This window comes from Drosophila bipectinata, chromosome 3R (assembly GCF_030179905.1).
Source record: "Drosophila bipectinata strain 14024-0381.07 chromosome 3R, DbipHiC1v2, whole genome shotgun sequence".
In the NCBI taxonomy this organism is placed as follows: Eukaryota; Metazoa; Arthropoda; class Insecta; order Diptera; family Drosophilidae; genus Drosophila; species Drosophila bipectinata.
Genome location: NC_091739.1, coordinates 24,889,095 through 24,904,927, shown reverse-complemented (window position 1 = coordinate 24,904,927; position 15,833 = coordinate 24,889,095). Strand labels below are relative to the sequence as shown.

The following is a 15,833-nucleotide window of genomic DNA, read 5'->3' as shown; positions in this document are numbered from 1 at the left end:
AATTCTTTTAATGGAAATTTAAACGCCAGGTTGGCAAAAAAATGTGGAACGCTTCACGATTTTGCGTGTCATCCTTGCGCAGGGGCCATGCTAATCTTCTCTGTATCGTTCCAATTTTAGTATATGTTCTGCCGAAGCAAGAACGAATGTATCTTGAAAAAGGTTGTATTTAAAGCAAATGCTTGCTGAAAAGGCACTTGAGAATTATAAGGTATGGAAAATAGCGACATCTAGCGGTCGAGTTTTTACATTTTTGTAATGTAAATAAGGTAAATTATGTAGAAAGCAATGTAGAATACGTAACTTTTAAGAAATCTTTTTTCTTTTAAGTTTTTTTTATAAATAAAAACCAGGCTTATATTACCAAAAATATTAAAAAAGGTTAATATAAAATATAAATCTTTTTATATATCAAGACTGGCATTGTTGAAAATTTAAAAAAATAATCTAAAGTTAATTATAAAAGATATTTATAAAGAAAACCTTTTTTTTATTGTTGAAAACACAGTTTGTTTTATTCGACTATAATAAGTTGATAGTTTTAAAAATAGAGGCACGACTAAGAGAGTTTTGTTTTCGTTTCGGTTTCGGTTCGGATTTCAAAAGTCCAACCAAATCCATACCAAATAAATTAAATACATTTAACAATTAGAAAAGACTCAGTGTGATTGGTAAAAAAGTGTTTAGTTTTTTTTCGAGTTGATTGTGCCGTGATCTGTGATGAGATTCTGCTTCCATTCCACTCCACCTGGATTACTCGTGTCGCATTTCAGGCTGTAGATCAAACCACGAGTTCAAGCCCGACTGAGTGGTAATCTCACTATCATCCAGAGGTATTTTTAGCTAAAAAATATAAGGAAATAATATTATTAAAGGTTAGTAGTTTAATGGGATAAAGGTAAGCAAAAAAATGTGGAACGCTTCACGATTTTGCGTGTCATCCTTGCGCAGGGGCCATGCTAATCTTCTCTGTATCGTTCCAATTTTAGTATATGTTCTGCCGAAGCAAGAACGAGGTTCATCCTTACGGTATCCCTATTTATTTGACACTTTTCGGAATTCGCACATGAGAATTATAAAAATGTGCCAGGACTAAGCCTTAGGGGGTGGCTTTCTTCTAGGGGTTGGTTATTGCAACATTTGGAACGTATACCTACCATTCCAATAATGGGACTACTGCCGGAAAGGAAACCCTTCTGCGTGCAGACCGTCACCTCGAGCTGCGTCTGCCTGAGCTCGGCTATGGAAATCAGGTAGTCGAAGGATGCATCGTAAACTGGATTGCAGTTGTCCTTGATGACGCTCGTTTTGCGCTTAGACTCCTTGCTCCGACCGGGTAATAGGTATAGCTTCACATACGGATCGGGTATGTTGCTGGGATCACGCAGCGGAATCTTTGCGATCTTGTGTATGGTCACGTCCAGTTTTTGGCGCTGGGCACTGTACCGGAGCGAGAGCTGAATCCTTCCCAGTCCATGTTCTCCAGCCGAGTTGGAGCTATCGGGAAAACGATGGGTCAACACGGACGTGGCCAGTTCACTGATTGGCTTTTCACTCGAGGTGGATGCAGACAGGGCAGGGGAGATCTTGGCAACCACAGCAGGGTCCTCCTCACTGATGGGCGACTCGGTGGACAAGCGTTTGTTGCCAGCCTGGGTGTCCTGTTGGGTAAGCTATAGATGTCAAACATGAGCTATAGATATGATCTCTCTACTGACCTTAAACGATGGTGGAGCCACTACAGCTACTTCTGGCGTTTTTACGGAACTGCTCCTCGTAAGTGCCGCCACCTGTTCCAATGTATCAGATTCTTTCTCGATCTCACCGGGCTTCAGTATCCTCAGAGACAGCGACATGTAGAGCTTCGATTCTGGGCCGGATTTCTGCAGCTGGAAGGGCTGTTGGATCACCTCCATGTTGAACTGCTTAAGCAGTGTGCTGAGGGCGTAGGTATATTGGCCGATATCGTTTCCGGTCTTCTGGTCATAGATCTTAATGTTCAAGCTTTCGTTGTCGGGATTGCCGACTAGGAAGGTAAAGCCCTGCTCCCAAACAGGGGAGTCATCCCTCATTATCATGGCTGTTTGTTGTTTTTGTTTGTTTACACTGCAGACCAGATAGGGATCGGGTTTGGAGCTGGAACGGGCTTGCTGTAATTTTAAAACATTAGTTAATATTAAATAAATTTCATTATAAAGTTCACTTACCTTTAGATGTCTGGCAGAGTCAATAAAGACACTGAGAACGGCCGCGCTCATGGTGGTAACCCGTAGAAGTTTGGTCTCCAGCAGGATCTGCTGGAGGTCATTGGGATCTGCGGTGAGTTTGTACCATTGCAGGCGGACATGGAGGAGTCCATGCTTGGCATCTTCCAGAGTAAGCCACTGGAAAGAGGGTTGAAGGGTTATAAAGGATTTATCAAAGAAAGTTCTTATAACTAAGAATACTTACACTATCCACAACGCCTTTCTTGATAACGCTGGCAATATCGATGCTGGCTCTATTTTTTCAATAAAAATATCAAATTAGTTAGGGCATAAAATGAATAAAATTTAATAAAATAATAAACAAAAAATAACTGGTTGAATTTTAAGCGGGTCAAAGGTCAAAGAGCCCCTTTAATTTAAGTGTACTTTTGGGTATTCTTTTCTGTTTTGTTTATTGGGTGGTATTCTTGTGTAAAGAGTTCTTGGGAATGCTCGATCAATCGAGGTGTTCTATCAATCAATTAATCAATCAATGATTGCCTAACCTGCCAAGCGATTCGTCATCACTAGTGCGGTCCCAGTCATAAAGTCTGAGCACGAGGATCGCATGCTGCGAGACCTCGACCACAGCCTGATCCGAAAGCAATATAGAATACATTATTGGCATTAATAGTTGTTAGTTCTCAGAGGTGTTATTTACAGGGTCTGATCTAACTACGTATGGTCATTGGCATGCTTGAAGGTCAGTGGGTGTTGTAGAAAGTAGAGTTTTAAATTAAAATTCCTGTGTCTGTGAATCAGTGTGCTTCGGCTTCTGCTCGTGGTTCAAATGGTGTCAAAGTTCATGCAAATTCAGTCAGTGAGAGTGCTGAGTACAGGTCAGAAAACTACGGTTTCCAAGATTTTAATAAAACAAACTATTTAGAAATTAACAAAAAAATAACAAACATGCAACTACAAATTCTCAAATCATTTCAATTGGGGTCACATCGATATTTTTCCAATAAACATTTTCAGCGGAAACCGCGTATTGTCTGATGGCTCGCCACTTGGCTCTTTTGTTAGTAAATGTATTCAGAGCATAAATAAAATTCAAGAAACCAAAAAAAAAGAACAAACAAACGAATCGTGAATGCAGTTTCATGCGGCAATACAACCTGCCCAATTCATCATCGTTCTGTACACCTGGCATAGTCTGATCATAGTCCCACAAAGAAAACCCAATATAGTGGCCTATGGTGGTAAAAATACACGCCTAGAAAAACAAATGTGTAAGTGTTCGAGTGGTAGAAAGTATAGTACATAGTTGGCAGTTCATAGAGCGGAGCATAACAATAAAATACCCGATTCTCGAGTCACACGCCATGCAAAACAGGAGCCTTTCGAAATTCAGTTAACAATTATTACTCACAGGGCTAACTGGGGGGGTGCAGATTGGTGTGGTTTGGTGGTGGGTCTGACAACTCAAAAAACATAAAACAAAACATAAAACTTGTCTTACCTGCCCAGGCTCTCGTCTTTCTTTTTCAAATCGTCCTTGTCCAGCACTTGTATCTCGAGATATTGACCCATTTCAATGAAAACTGTTGCCTACGTCGAGGCGCCAAACAGAATAATCATCGAGTGATAAAAGAATGAAAGAAATCAAAATGGAAATAACCGAAAGGCAAAACACAAAACTACGCAAGAATCGGTGGAATCGTGTGCTGTAACATATTGTAGCATGCAGCAATCGATGGACAACAACAGCAGACTACAAGAAGCAACGCAACAAGCACTGGGGACTCCCCAGGTATGCTCCTGAAGGAATCGTTCCAGGAATACGTACCTCGCACCAGAAGTCCCACTTGGGATTGACGTTGTTGTCGATGATCTGTGTTTTGAACTCTTGGGCTCCCACATTGATGATGGCGTAGGGATCCGACTTGCCCTTGCCCAGGACACTGATGTCCTTCTTCATCAGGTCCTTGGCCTCAACTACATGAATGCGCAGAATGCCCTGGAAGTTAAATTATTTATTTATTCCGAGTAATTATTGGTTGAGTGCTTGTTAAAGTTAATAGATTTCTGGAGTGCAGTTTAATGTCATTCAGAAAATGAGATTTGACTAGCTTGCATGAGAAATGACTAGCTTTCGCAGTGCGCCACATAGTTCTTCCATGCATTTTTCATATTTTCAAAGGGGACAGCCCAGAAAAATGGACAAAAAATCGAAAAAATAATTTGTGTTCAGATTTTGATTCAAATGGACGGAGAATCGATCTAGAAATCGTTTAAGGTATTCCCCATAAGAATCGGACGATTATTGGGCCAGATATAGCATTCGCAGTGGGCGTATTGTCCTTCCATGCATTTTTCATATTTTCAAAGGGGACAACCCAGAAAAATGGACAAAAAATCGAAAAAATAATTTGTGTGCAGATTTTGATTTAAATTGGCGGAGAATCACTCTAGAAATCGTTTAAGGTATTCCCCATATGAATCGGACGATTATTGGGCCAGATATAGCCTTCACAATGGGCGTATTGTCCTTCCATGCATTTTTCATATTTTCAAAGGGGACAACCCAGAAAAATGGACAAAAAATCGAAAAAATAATTTGTATACAGATTTTGATTCAAATGGACGGAGAATCGATCTAGAAATCGTTTAAGGTATTCCCCATTAGAATCGGACGATTATTGGGCCAGATATAGCCTTCGCAGTGGGCGTATTGTCCTTCCATGCATTTTTCATATTTTCAAAGGGGACAACCCAGAAAAATGGACAAAAAATCGAAAAAATAATTTGTATACAGATTTTGATTCAAATGGACGGAGAATCGATCTAGAAATCGTTTAAGGTATTCCCCATAAGAATCGGACGATTATTGGGCCAGATATAGCCTTCACAATGGGCGTATTGTCCTTCCATGCATTTTTCATATTTTCAAAGGGGACAACCCAGAAAAATGGACAAAAAATCGAACAAATAATTTGTGTTCAGATTTTGATTCAAATGGACGGAGAATCGATCTAGAAATCGTTTAAGGTAATCCCCATAAGAATCGGATGACTATTGGAGAAGATATAGATTTCCCAGTGGGCCATATTGCTCTTCCAAGCATTTTCACCATTTTGAAGGGTATCCCCTTCCTAGAAAAATTACTGAAAGATGAATATAAAATACAAAGCTCACCTCCGGTTCAGGCATCTTCAAAGCCACTGCAGAAACCTCTTCACTGAGAGAAATGGGCAGCTTGTTGGGCAAAACCATCACATTGCCAATCTGCTCTACGATGATCCTTCTCAGCAAATCGCTGAGACCCGGCATGTCCATAAAGTCCAATGCTCCAACCAGATTGAAATCAATATTGGGATTGTTCAGGAAGAAGATCTGAAGTCCGCCCACCAAGGGCATTGACCTGATCAGGGGCTTCATCACCACGCGCACCCATCCATGGATCTGGAAGTCCTTGATGCCGCCCTTCACTCCGCCCAAATAGAAGTTGATATCGCAATCGCTGGCATAGAAGAGATCCAGATCCATAATGATCTCGTTTCGGTCGACGTTCTTGTCGTAGATCTTCACTCCGCCGATCCGGGGCGGAATGGTGCCCAGAATAATGCGATCGAAGCGGAATCCGTGCATCTTATAGTTGGCCAAGGCCAGTGCCACATTGGGTTCAATGGTTTCCTTTACCAAAACCCTGGCGAAGTGATTAGCGTTGGGCCATACTTGTTTTAAAATCTGCAAAGGAATAAAGGATATTAAAACTATGTATTTAAAAGATAGATATTAATAGCTACCTTATTAAGCCACTCGCATCGCTCGACATCCGGAAAGTAGACCCAGGCGGGAAGTTCATCGATTCTGGCCAGAATCACATCCTTCTCTGAGGCCAGGGCCGAAGCTTTGGCAATATCCCTCTTCTTCTCTGAGGTCTTGGCCAGTTGCTCTCGGGCCACTGACAGGATTACCGGAGCAATCAGCCAGGCCACCGACCAGCCCATGTAACCCACCAGATAGATGGATCCCACAATGGCCACTTTCTTGCCGACCGTATACAGGATGGAGAAGATGCTGTCCTCATCGCTAGTGGTTCTTGTGGCCACCGTTTTGTTGCCGTTTCCGTTACCGTTCCCAGCCGCCGGTTCGGTGGGCGTGCCATTGCCGGTGGGCGTGGCCGGGACAGCTACTGGGGGTTCACTCATTTTTGGGGGCTCCGCTAGCGGTACGAAGGGTTCGTCCTCGGCGGGATTGTGTGGGTCCACAAACTCGGCCAACGGCACTGTCGGGGTGTTATCACTAGAAGAGGAGTGAGTGAATCAAATTAGCAAACTTTGCGAATTATTCCGCATATTTCCGATTACTAAGACCGGCTGAATCATTAGCATTTGCCGGCTAAGATGCCGGGCGCTAAATGCCAATGCTCATGATAATGATGATGTCATACTTGGTGCGCTATAAGCTAGAAATGCGATCTTGGATGGGGCCTGTATACTGTGTAGCATTTGTGAACACTCTGGCTTGTTGTTGTTTACGTATCTTAATTTCTTTAATAGAGTTTGGCATTACTCATACGACCTGTGGGTGGGTTGACACACTTTTATTAGTTTTTTGTGCTCTTCTGCGGGTGTTTACCACCCACTCCTCCCACTAGACCCATTACCTGTTGAGTGGATACACAAAATAGCTTTCATTTCCATACAAAGGTAGCCAAACTTTGTTGGCAAGTTAGTTTATCCTGAAGGTGCAAAAAGCATAAGCGTATCAAATGGACTTTTTTGAATTCTTCGTTAAAAAAAGAAAAGTTTCATTGTTTTTTGAAGAGTATTCCTCTTTTTTCATCAAACTTTTTTGTTTCATTTAATTATTCAACGCTTAGCAGCTGTTGACTTTATTCAAATTTCCAGAATACCATTCCTCATTGTTTGACTTTCCCTTTTCATTCTTGTGGCGACTTCGGGGACCCATTATAATACAGTCATACACTTTTCCGAGCCACACAAATTTCATGTTCAACCTTGGCTTAAATAATCTGCCAAACCAAACTTTGCTGGAGATTTACAACCTCAGCGTTTTACGTTTTTTTACGCTTTGTTAGCTGTTGTTAGCAACAAAGGAGACGAGAAATTTTCACTTAGCTGAGTTCTTGGAGTGTTTCCGAAAATGTAGGTGGGGTATGGCCCCCCACGATGGGTGTTGGGTGATGGGTGGTTCGAGCTCTGGTTACGAGCTTTGCTAATTTTGAGTGGTGGCAACATTCAACTTTAACTGCTGACAGCGTTTTGTTCCGTTCTGAGCTGCTGGGCACCTGTTGAATGGCTCGGCCCCCCAGGTCCTGTTCCCCAAGCAGAAATGGCAACAAAAATACACACACCCCAAGTAGCTAGCATGAGAAAGAGAGCGCATGCCGTGGAGTGAAAGAGAGAGGGGACTGTGACTTAATTCGAGACTGGTGGCTGCCAAAGCTTGTCTGCCTTCAAATGATGTTGATACTTCCCATTGCCAAGAACTTGAACCGAACATATTTTTTGGTGTGAGTGTGTTGTTTTTTTTTTTTCTTTTATTTTGTTCATCGTTCAGGTTTCTTGGCGATGACGTAGTCACTCTACTATATGAGCGGAGGAATACTTAAGTGACTTGGCGGTGTTCCTCGTGTAATGAATGAAAAATAAATATAAATTAACTAAATTGTGGCATCACCTCATTGTTTAGGTTTGTGGTTTGGGTTGCGCTCCTCCCTGTTAGTGTAAGTGTTGGGTGTTTATGAGAAATATATGTGCATCTGAAATAAAGATATGGTACTCAATTATACGTGCACTTATCTAGAAGGAACCACGAATAAATTAAAAATTATTTACGGCTATTATTTCACTTTCAGATATTATTTGAATCACTTGGCATATTATTTAAATGTAATTTATTGCTTTCAAACTTTTTCGTTTCTCTCTGCACTTTGCTATAAATATAAAAACAATTCATAAAGCTTATTTCCATTAGATACCGCTCAGAAAATAATTTTCCTCTTGGGATGTGCTTTTAAGAATTTTTCACAAATATTTCTTGCTTCTGTTTCACTTGCAAATAGCAATTATTTAAAATTCATACACATTTAAGATAACTTTTTACTGCGTAGCCTTTACTCATTAAAAATTCCGATAGAAACCGCACCGAACTGAAGGCTAAAAAAAATATTCCAACATTTGCATATACGGGGGGGAGTCGTCGAATATAGCTCACACACAGTTTTTTGTATATTTTTATCAAGTTCTATTTCCGAACAACAATCAAGTAAACAGGCGAACAATTTTTTGTTTAAAAAAACCAACTGGATTCCGATTACACATCAAACAAGTCATATTATAATCAGTTTATATTACGCACCGAGCACAGGAGAAAATTCTTTATAGACTTGATTGCTCCACTCCGTTGGATTTCAATTTTATTTTGTAACGTACGCAGCGAATTCAGCGACTTTTCATGGTGAGCGGCTAAATTGAATTGAATTCCATTCGCGAAGCATCAGCCACTAGATGAATTCTCTCGAGTTTGGGGGTCTTGAGTTAAAGCTCTCGATTTGAGTGAAAGCTGCGCCCCACAGCAGCCGTTTGGGGCTGCGGTGTGTCGGGATTGTTGGCGCCACGACCAGGAGAGGAGCCTGGGCAGAGGCACTAGACAACAAGATTGTGAGAGTCTGGGGGAAAGGACCTTTTAATTAATCTTAATATTAATGAACGATTGATAGAATAGGATTGCCTAATGGAATGATTAATTTTGAAACAATCTTTTAAAATAGTTTAAAAATTTCAAACTCTTTAAAAAGCGAATCTAATTATATTGACTCATAGGATTATGATAAATATGGGATTTTTTGGGGGAATATGGGAATTAGATTTCACAAGTTGAGTCAGAACCTTAATTTTTTCATAAAAATCTTGTGGTTTAGTGTAATTGAATTGGTTATCCTTGGTCTTGGGTCAAGTGGTAATTGTTGTAGTTTTCCGTCTGTCTTTCTAGCTGACTCACTTGCAAATGAGATAAAAATCTAGGCTGTGTTGAGTAATTAGCGTAACAGTTTGGGAGCCACTGCCGGATGACGCACACGGGCGTAATAAGTCCTGGCTGTGTGCAGTCATGAATAAGGATTAAGCGGCATTTTTTTGTTTGTTTTTCTTCCTCTCTCCGTTTGGACTTCCTCGGTTTCCATTCTTTTTTTCATAAATACTAAATGCCCCTGTAACACATGGCGTATGTGTAATAATCATAGCGATATGCATTTTTTATGTTTCGATGGGAAATCGAAAAGGTAAACAAAAAGCGCGAGCAGTAAGAAGCAACTGCAGGACGAAAAAGCGCAAATCAAAAGCAAACAAACGCTGTCCATGAAAAAGGGCGTACTATACTTCAACATGCCCTTCAACAGTCACCCACACAATTACCCAGTGTTACGAGCCCACACCCACACCACAACCGCTGCACACACACATTGTCTGGCTGCAGGACATGCAGGGAAGCAGAAGAACTCATCTGAAGGACACGGCTAGCCTGCAGGCAAATGGAGCCGGAATTTGCGGATACGGTATCCCTACACAGAAAAAAAAGGATAAAAAGGCTTTGGATAATTGTAAGATCAAGTTAAAGGATATATAAGGATGTTCCTTTTTTCGCAGTGCTTCCATTTATTAAGTACAAACTCCTTTCCGGTAGGATACTCATTAACGACCAAATGAAGCCTTGGGGAAATTTCGAGAACCTGCATATCCTGTTGAATCAAGGAAGTGCCACATGTGCTCTCCCCTTTAATTGGCTCATAAATGTTTTATATTCTGCCTTTCTGCCTTCCTTTGATTTGCTTCGCAAGCTTGTAGTTTAGGTTTTTTCAACTTTGAACCCACTTGGCGGGCGGGTAAGGGGCGTGGCTGGGTAATAAAACTTTCCCCTTCGGTAACGTGCCATAAAACTTAATTCAAAACTAAACTGTGACAATTCCCGGGCGGTGATCGAGGTCACTCGATGACGGCGCCTTGACTTTATTGAACGAACAATGTAAACAAATTGGGAATATTCTTATATTCTGTTTAGGTTTCGTGTAGCATCGCCGGTTGTGGAAAGAAAATTGCGTCACATCGCCTTTGATTTATGGAGTGCCTCCAGTCAAGCAAAGCGAAGAGAACTGGTGGGGAACTGGGTGGTAGATGGAAAACAGAGCAGACCTGACCCACAGAAGGTAAAAGCGATGTGTTGCAGGTCAGAGATATGCGCCAGAAAATACTAGTATAATGGTAGTAATGGCAAGTAGTTTGGCTTTAAGATTTATTTAGTTTTGGGTCATATAGCCAAGGGGTGCTAAACTATTTATTTCTGATTTCTGATAATATTGTGATATATTTTAACCATATTTTCTCTGTCTACATCTCTAAGAAAAGACACTGATTGGAGGCCAGACGTGTAAGATACATTGAAGCAATTATTAAATGAGGCCAGAATCGAATTACAATCAAGGGGCTCTTCAAGGTCGCCTAGCGGTAATTTAATCAGAAATATTCCAATTTAAATTTCTTCAACAGTTATACTCTTTACCCAGATTTTTTAGATAAACCTCCAATCACTCGTGTGGAACTCATCTGGCACGTTTAAGCTATTTTCCTTCGTCTTCTGTCTAAGAAAATTTGCTTGGCGGCCAAAATACTTAGAAGCTCTCCCCGAAGACCGCAAAGGCTGGTTCCCTGGCATGTTAAACTTTTCCTTTGACTACATTTGGTTGGCCAGAAAAAAAGGGCCTTTAGACAGGTTGTTATATGCAGATGATGTTAACGTAAACCGGCCTCGGGGATACATATAAAATAACTGACATAGAACGCCAGAACGGCACTCGACTGCAAATGAAAGTTTCCTTTCTGCTTTCGCCACTAAATTATCCTCCATTCTAGGCATGTGCCAGGACATGTGATCCTGGTGACGGCTATTATTGGGCTTTAATATCGGTCGAAGTGTCAGTTGTCTTCAACCAGCATTGGCCATTGCTGCGCATCTGACAGGATAATGGGAGTGGGAACGCCTTATGAATTATACACCAGTTTGTTACTATTTTTTCGTTTGTGTGGTTATTGCCCCGAAATGCCGCAAGTCCTTGCCACACAACACCAAAGTGAAGCAACACGCACGGAAATCGTTGATTGTGGCAATAAAAAGAAAACAACAAGGAAAGCCAAAAAAGGGCAGCCGATTATTAATGAGTCTTGGCCGGGTCAACGGATACAATGTCGGAGGAAGGGTGGCTTCTTTAAGAAAAACAGTGGCTCCTTAGCAAACACTACTTCCGCTTAAGGACTTTGTATGCAAGGATCAAATATTCTAACACACTGATTTGGTCATAAGGATGACAGGGCTGCTTGCTTATGAAGCATGTTAGTTGAAGGTTCTTTAAAGGATTTAGTTGGATAGTAGTTTTTGTAGCACCACAGCTTTATCCTTCTGTTTTATCTACTAATTAAAATGTTTGTTCAACATGGGGGTATAAAATTCGTAGGTAATCCAAATTCAACCAACTGACAGCTGCCCCAAGTGGCACAAAAGAGGGCCACTTTAGAGCAACAACTTTCCCGAAACGAAAATCCTAAACTTTTTACCTCGCAGGTGGAAATCTGTGCTTGTGCCTTTGTGTGTCTGGTTAACCGCAAAACCCAGAGCCGCCTTAATGTGTCCACATTTTAATTACCCTTGATGTCGAGTGCGAAAGGCTGCCACTAAAAAATAAAGCAGCCACACCAGCAGCAGCAGCGAAACAAAAATGTTGAAGGCTTCATGGCAACCAGCTGGCTTTCATAAATATTTCAAATGCCTGCCAAGCCCACCCCTTTTCCAACGTCTGACAGACAGCTTTTTCTGTCACTTGACACTGCGTTTTTATCTTTTTTCTTCTCTTCTCCCAGGCTTGGCTTGCTTGAGTCCTGGGACAACGCTGCGTATGCGTAATTTACATGGCAGAAGGAGCGGACACACAAGTCAGATTAAATGTGAACATGAACATGAAGGCGCCTCGACGGTCTCTCTCCTGGGCCTCGATAAGCCTTTTCGCAGGTGGACCCGGGAAGTCGCTACTTAGGACTTTTGCATTTTTAATTCAAACATTCACCTGACAGTTTGAGAGTCACTTCGGTGGCACTGAAGGCGCCCGACCAATGTCAATGGGTCTTGCCAAAAATAAATTCAATTGTTCGGCCTTCTTGTAGTTCTGTTTTTCTGTTTTCTTGACTTTATGGTTTTTCCGTTTTTTTCTGTAACTTTTTTTTATTGTTTTTTTCCGGCCGTATTGATTCGCAATTGTCGCGCGCGAATTTCGTCCGCAGCACTATGGAAAAACTCCTGTCTGGGTTTTCCGCATTGTCTGGGTCAAGTGTCCCGTTCAAAGTGAGTCAGGCAACTAAAATGCGGTAACTGAACGCTTAGTTCTATTGCCTCTGCAATATCACTCATACGCAGTGGTTGACCTACATCCTGTAACGAGCTCAGACGTGCGAGGATGGTTCTTTTGAGCGCAAGAGAGAGCTTTCGGCTCGAGCACATTGGCTAGGCATTTGTTTACTTTCTCAGCTATTTTTGGCGCCAAAATAGAACAACTGTTGCCGAGAGTGTTTACATAGTAGTACGTGGGCGGGTGGTGGTGTCCTTAATGTGTCTGGAAGCTGTTTGCTAGTGAGTTACTGTAGAAAAAACAGTGTCCTAAAAATATCATAAAAATTAGTTTAATAAGAAAAATAAAACTGTATAATTAATACTCTAATTTTCCAATAAATTTGTTTGACTTCCATAATCTCATTGTACGGTTAATCAAGGCATGTAAAAAGCTCTTGAATTTTTACATTTTACATGCTTTTCTCATTCCATTTCAAAGCCGCTCTCCAACATTACACTACGCTTTTGAGAAATAAACAAACTCAAGGGGTTGTTTTTGTTTATTAAACCCTAATCAGTGTTTTTATTATTAGTAAGAAGTTAGGTTATGATTATCATATATTTTTAATAAAACATATATTATTTAAATAATTTTCATTTATTATGTTGAAATCTTAGTCGTAGTCTTAGTAAAAATAGGTATAACTAAGAGCAATAAAATCTTGTTTTTAGAATAATGTTAAATTCAGAAAACAACCTTTCCAAATCACTCATTCGCACTGGTGGTTAGTTTTTAATGCTAAATTGTATGCTCTGTTTTGTAGCTTAGTGTGGAAGAGAGTCTAATTTTACTCTCTCCGCATGTAAACATTTGTTTGTTTGGTGGCTCGCTCTCACCACCAAACACCCGTTGCCCCACTCTCTACTCTCCGCCTCGTATTGCCCCAATCGCCCACACTGCTCCTGCCCTCTCTCAAAGCAGTGGGGTTTAGCGCTTTAAATTTGGCGCTCCGTCGCGTCTCTTGTCAGTCGACGGAAAAAGTTGGACGGAAGCGGACGTGCGTTCCTTGGTGTCTCCATTTCTCCGGTCGTTGGTCTGTGTGTGAGTGTCTGATCTGACGGCAGTATTGGTATCAACTCTGCACGTGCTGAGCACCGCGATTTGTGCGAGCAATACCCGATCACAGACCTGATTGTGATTAGTGATTAGTTAATGATTAGGTCGTGCCCGTAAGTGCCAAATCCTTAAATCCGGACGAATATCCGACTTCGTTCGCGTAACAAGTACCCTAATATTGTATATGTATCTGTGTCTATTGTGTGCGAGTAAGCTCTTGGCCTTTTTGTTTTTGGCCGGCGAGAGCCTCAATATATGCACAAATATCTGCTGCAATTCTCCCTTTGCTTTACGTCATTAACCGTTATTAAATTTTGTGTCCGCCATTGTATGCAAGTGGAGGTACTGTTTTCTTGGGATATTTTTGCATACAAGGGAAGCTTTCGATTGCGGTATGCCGGTTATTCCAGAAATAGCGCACATTTCGTGCACTTTGCCGAGGAATTCCTACCAACCACTTGTTTGACCGTTCGGCTAGTCTGGGGTCACTGCTAGTGTTCACCGGTTGGCCCCGTGTTTGTGCCTAAACAGTGAAGACTCTTTGGATTTTGTTTTAAATTTTAAAAGAGAAACTTTTAACATACGACTAAATACATAAACCAATAAAATATTTCTACTTAATTAGAAAATAACTTTCTTAGGAACCATCAGTTCATGCGAACGAAGCTGCACTGTACATACCTTGCCGGTAAAAAAAATTAATCACTGATTTACAATCTGTTGCCACACTTGTTGAACAAAAAACCAACTCGGTGTATGCCTGTGTCTGTGTTTATTTAGCGTATTTATTATAAAATAGATTTCTGTGGAAAGTTTATGAAACATAAAACGCCTATTGGTTGACACAAGTGCCAAGCGCTCCAAAACCAGTCTAAACAATTGGAATAACCTTTAAAAATGCCCCCCTAGCTGATATAATTACAATTAATTATTATTATAGATAAAAAAGCAGATAGCTATAGTACATTCATATGTAGGGCGCTTTCATGCTGATAAGAGAATAGAAATCAAATAGGTTAGTTTTAATCAATTGTGGCTAGTTGGGTTGTTCGATTTTTAGTTTTTTCTTTATCGAAAGACAATGTATTTTATTGTTTAATTTTGAAGAACCCACCCTTTTATTCTATTTGCGTAAAAGCCTACGTCATATTTATTAAATTGCTTGCGCCCCAAAACAATTAAGATCTATTAATTGTAATAGGGGCTAGTGAGTTAATGGGTAACCCCTATTGAAGCTCTTAGAACCAGAACATTTCATGGTAATTCAGTTGCTCTTGTAAAGTTTGAAAGTTTTGCAGCGAAAAGTTTTAATTTGAAAAGTGAAATTTCCGTTGTAAGTGGGTCACTTGTATATTTTGGCCTCCACGGGAGAATAATTGCTATAATAAAAGGAAAATACGTGTTATTGTTCTGGTGTTGCTTATCTGAAAAAGGCCTCTGGACTTTTGCTTGCCAATTAATAAACATTATGATTATTGTCATATGAGAATCTGCAAATGCCGTCAGCCCCACCAAAATGCGTTTTGATTTACGCTTCTCGTGTCGCATGCTATCTGTTTCAGACAATTTTTATTTTAAATGCAAAACGTTAAGCTAATGACCGATATCGTGGTTGAGTGATTGACCGACAGACTATATCTATGTAAAGTGCCGATTTGGCAGAAAGAAATCCGGTTTATCTTCAAAGATGTTCTAAAAAAAAAACATTTTTTTTTAGTGGAGTTTATCAAATGAATGCTTTACTTGCTATTTTAGCAGAATTTTGTTTAGAATATTTTAGGGTATTTGGAATCTATAGAACTTAGGGCCTTCTATAGGTCTGTCTTTTCAACCAAAGTCTATCTTATCAAAGAAAATAAAGAGTTATTTATGAGAATACAATACAAAACCTCGTGTTATTAAACTCATTATGATTTGGAAAACATTAAATTCATAGGATTTTAAATTGCAGAAAATATTTATAAGCTTTTTCCATGCAAGTTTATAAACTTTGATGAGAAAATTATAAAAAGTTTAAGATTAAAAAAAACAATTTTTGCAAGTTGCCAATTACTTGCCAAAAGATTAAAAATTATGACAGTTCTTACAGGTGCGCTTAGCAAAATTTAGAACCAATATGGCACAGAAAT

The 15,833-nt window shown here is 40.3% G+C and overlaps 1 protein-coding gene and 2 non-coding genes across 9 annotated transcripts; all 3 read right to left on the bottom strand.

Annotated features, from left to right (window-relative positions):
• Positions 1 to 37: 37 nt before the first annotated feature.
• LOC122321671 (U6 spliceosomal RNA) lies at positions 38 to 144 on the bottom strand. The gene has a single exon (XR_006246201.1). It is a non-coding gene; the product is annotated as a U6 spliceosomal RNA (small nuclear RNA).
• Positions 145 to 469: 325 nt separating this feature from the next.
• Esyt2 (extended synaptotagmin-like protein 2) lies at positions 470 to 12,448 on the bottom strand. Of its 7 annotated transcripts, none has more exons than XM_070281277.1 (11): positions 12,328 to 12,447; positions 7,896 to 7,977; positions 5,996 to 6,494; positions 5,385 to 5,936; positions 4,036 to 4,206; positions 3,365 to 3,462; positions 2,452 to 2,500; positions 2,208 to 2,384; positions 1,719 to 2,150; positions 1,158 to 1,661; positions 470 to 843 (listed from the first exon to the last, which is right to left on the bottom strand). In XM_070281277.1, the coding sequence occupies exons 2-11, from the start codon at positions 7,898 to 7,900 to the stop codon at positions 754 to 756; spliced, it is 2,577 nt and encodes an 858-aa protein (XP_070137378.1). In that variant the 5' UTR covers positions 7,901 to 7,977; positions 12,328 to 12,447; the 3' UTR covers positions 470 to 753. The 7 variants fall into 7 exon arrangements, with proteins under 7 accessions (XP_070137378.1, XP_070137376.1, XP_017091848.2 ...); XM_070281275.1 differs by lacking the exon at positions 12,328 to 12,447 and adding an exon at positions 8,577 to 8,717; XM_017236359.3 differs by lacking the exons at positions 3,365 to 3,462; positions 12,328 to 12,447 and adding exons at positions 3,709 to 3,797; positions 8,577 to 8,716.
• On the bottom strand, positions 907 to 1,013 carry LOC122321670 (U6 spliceosomal RNA). The gene has a single exon (XR_006246200.1). It is a non-coding gene; the product is annotated as a U6 spliceosomal RNA (small nuclear RNA).
• Positions 12,449 to 15,833: the final 3,385 nt, after the last annotated feature.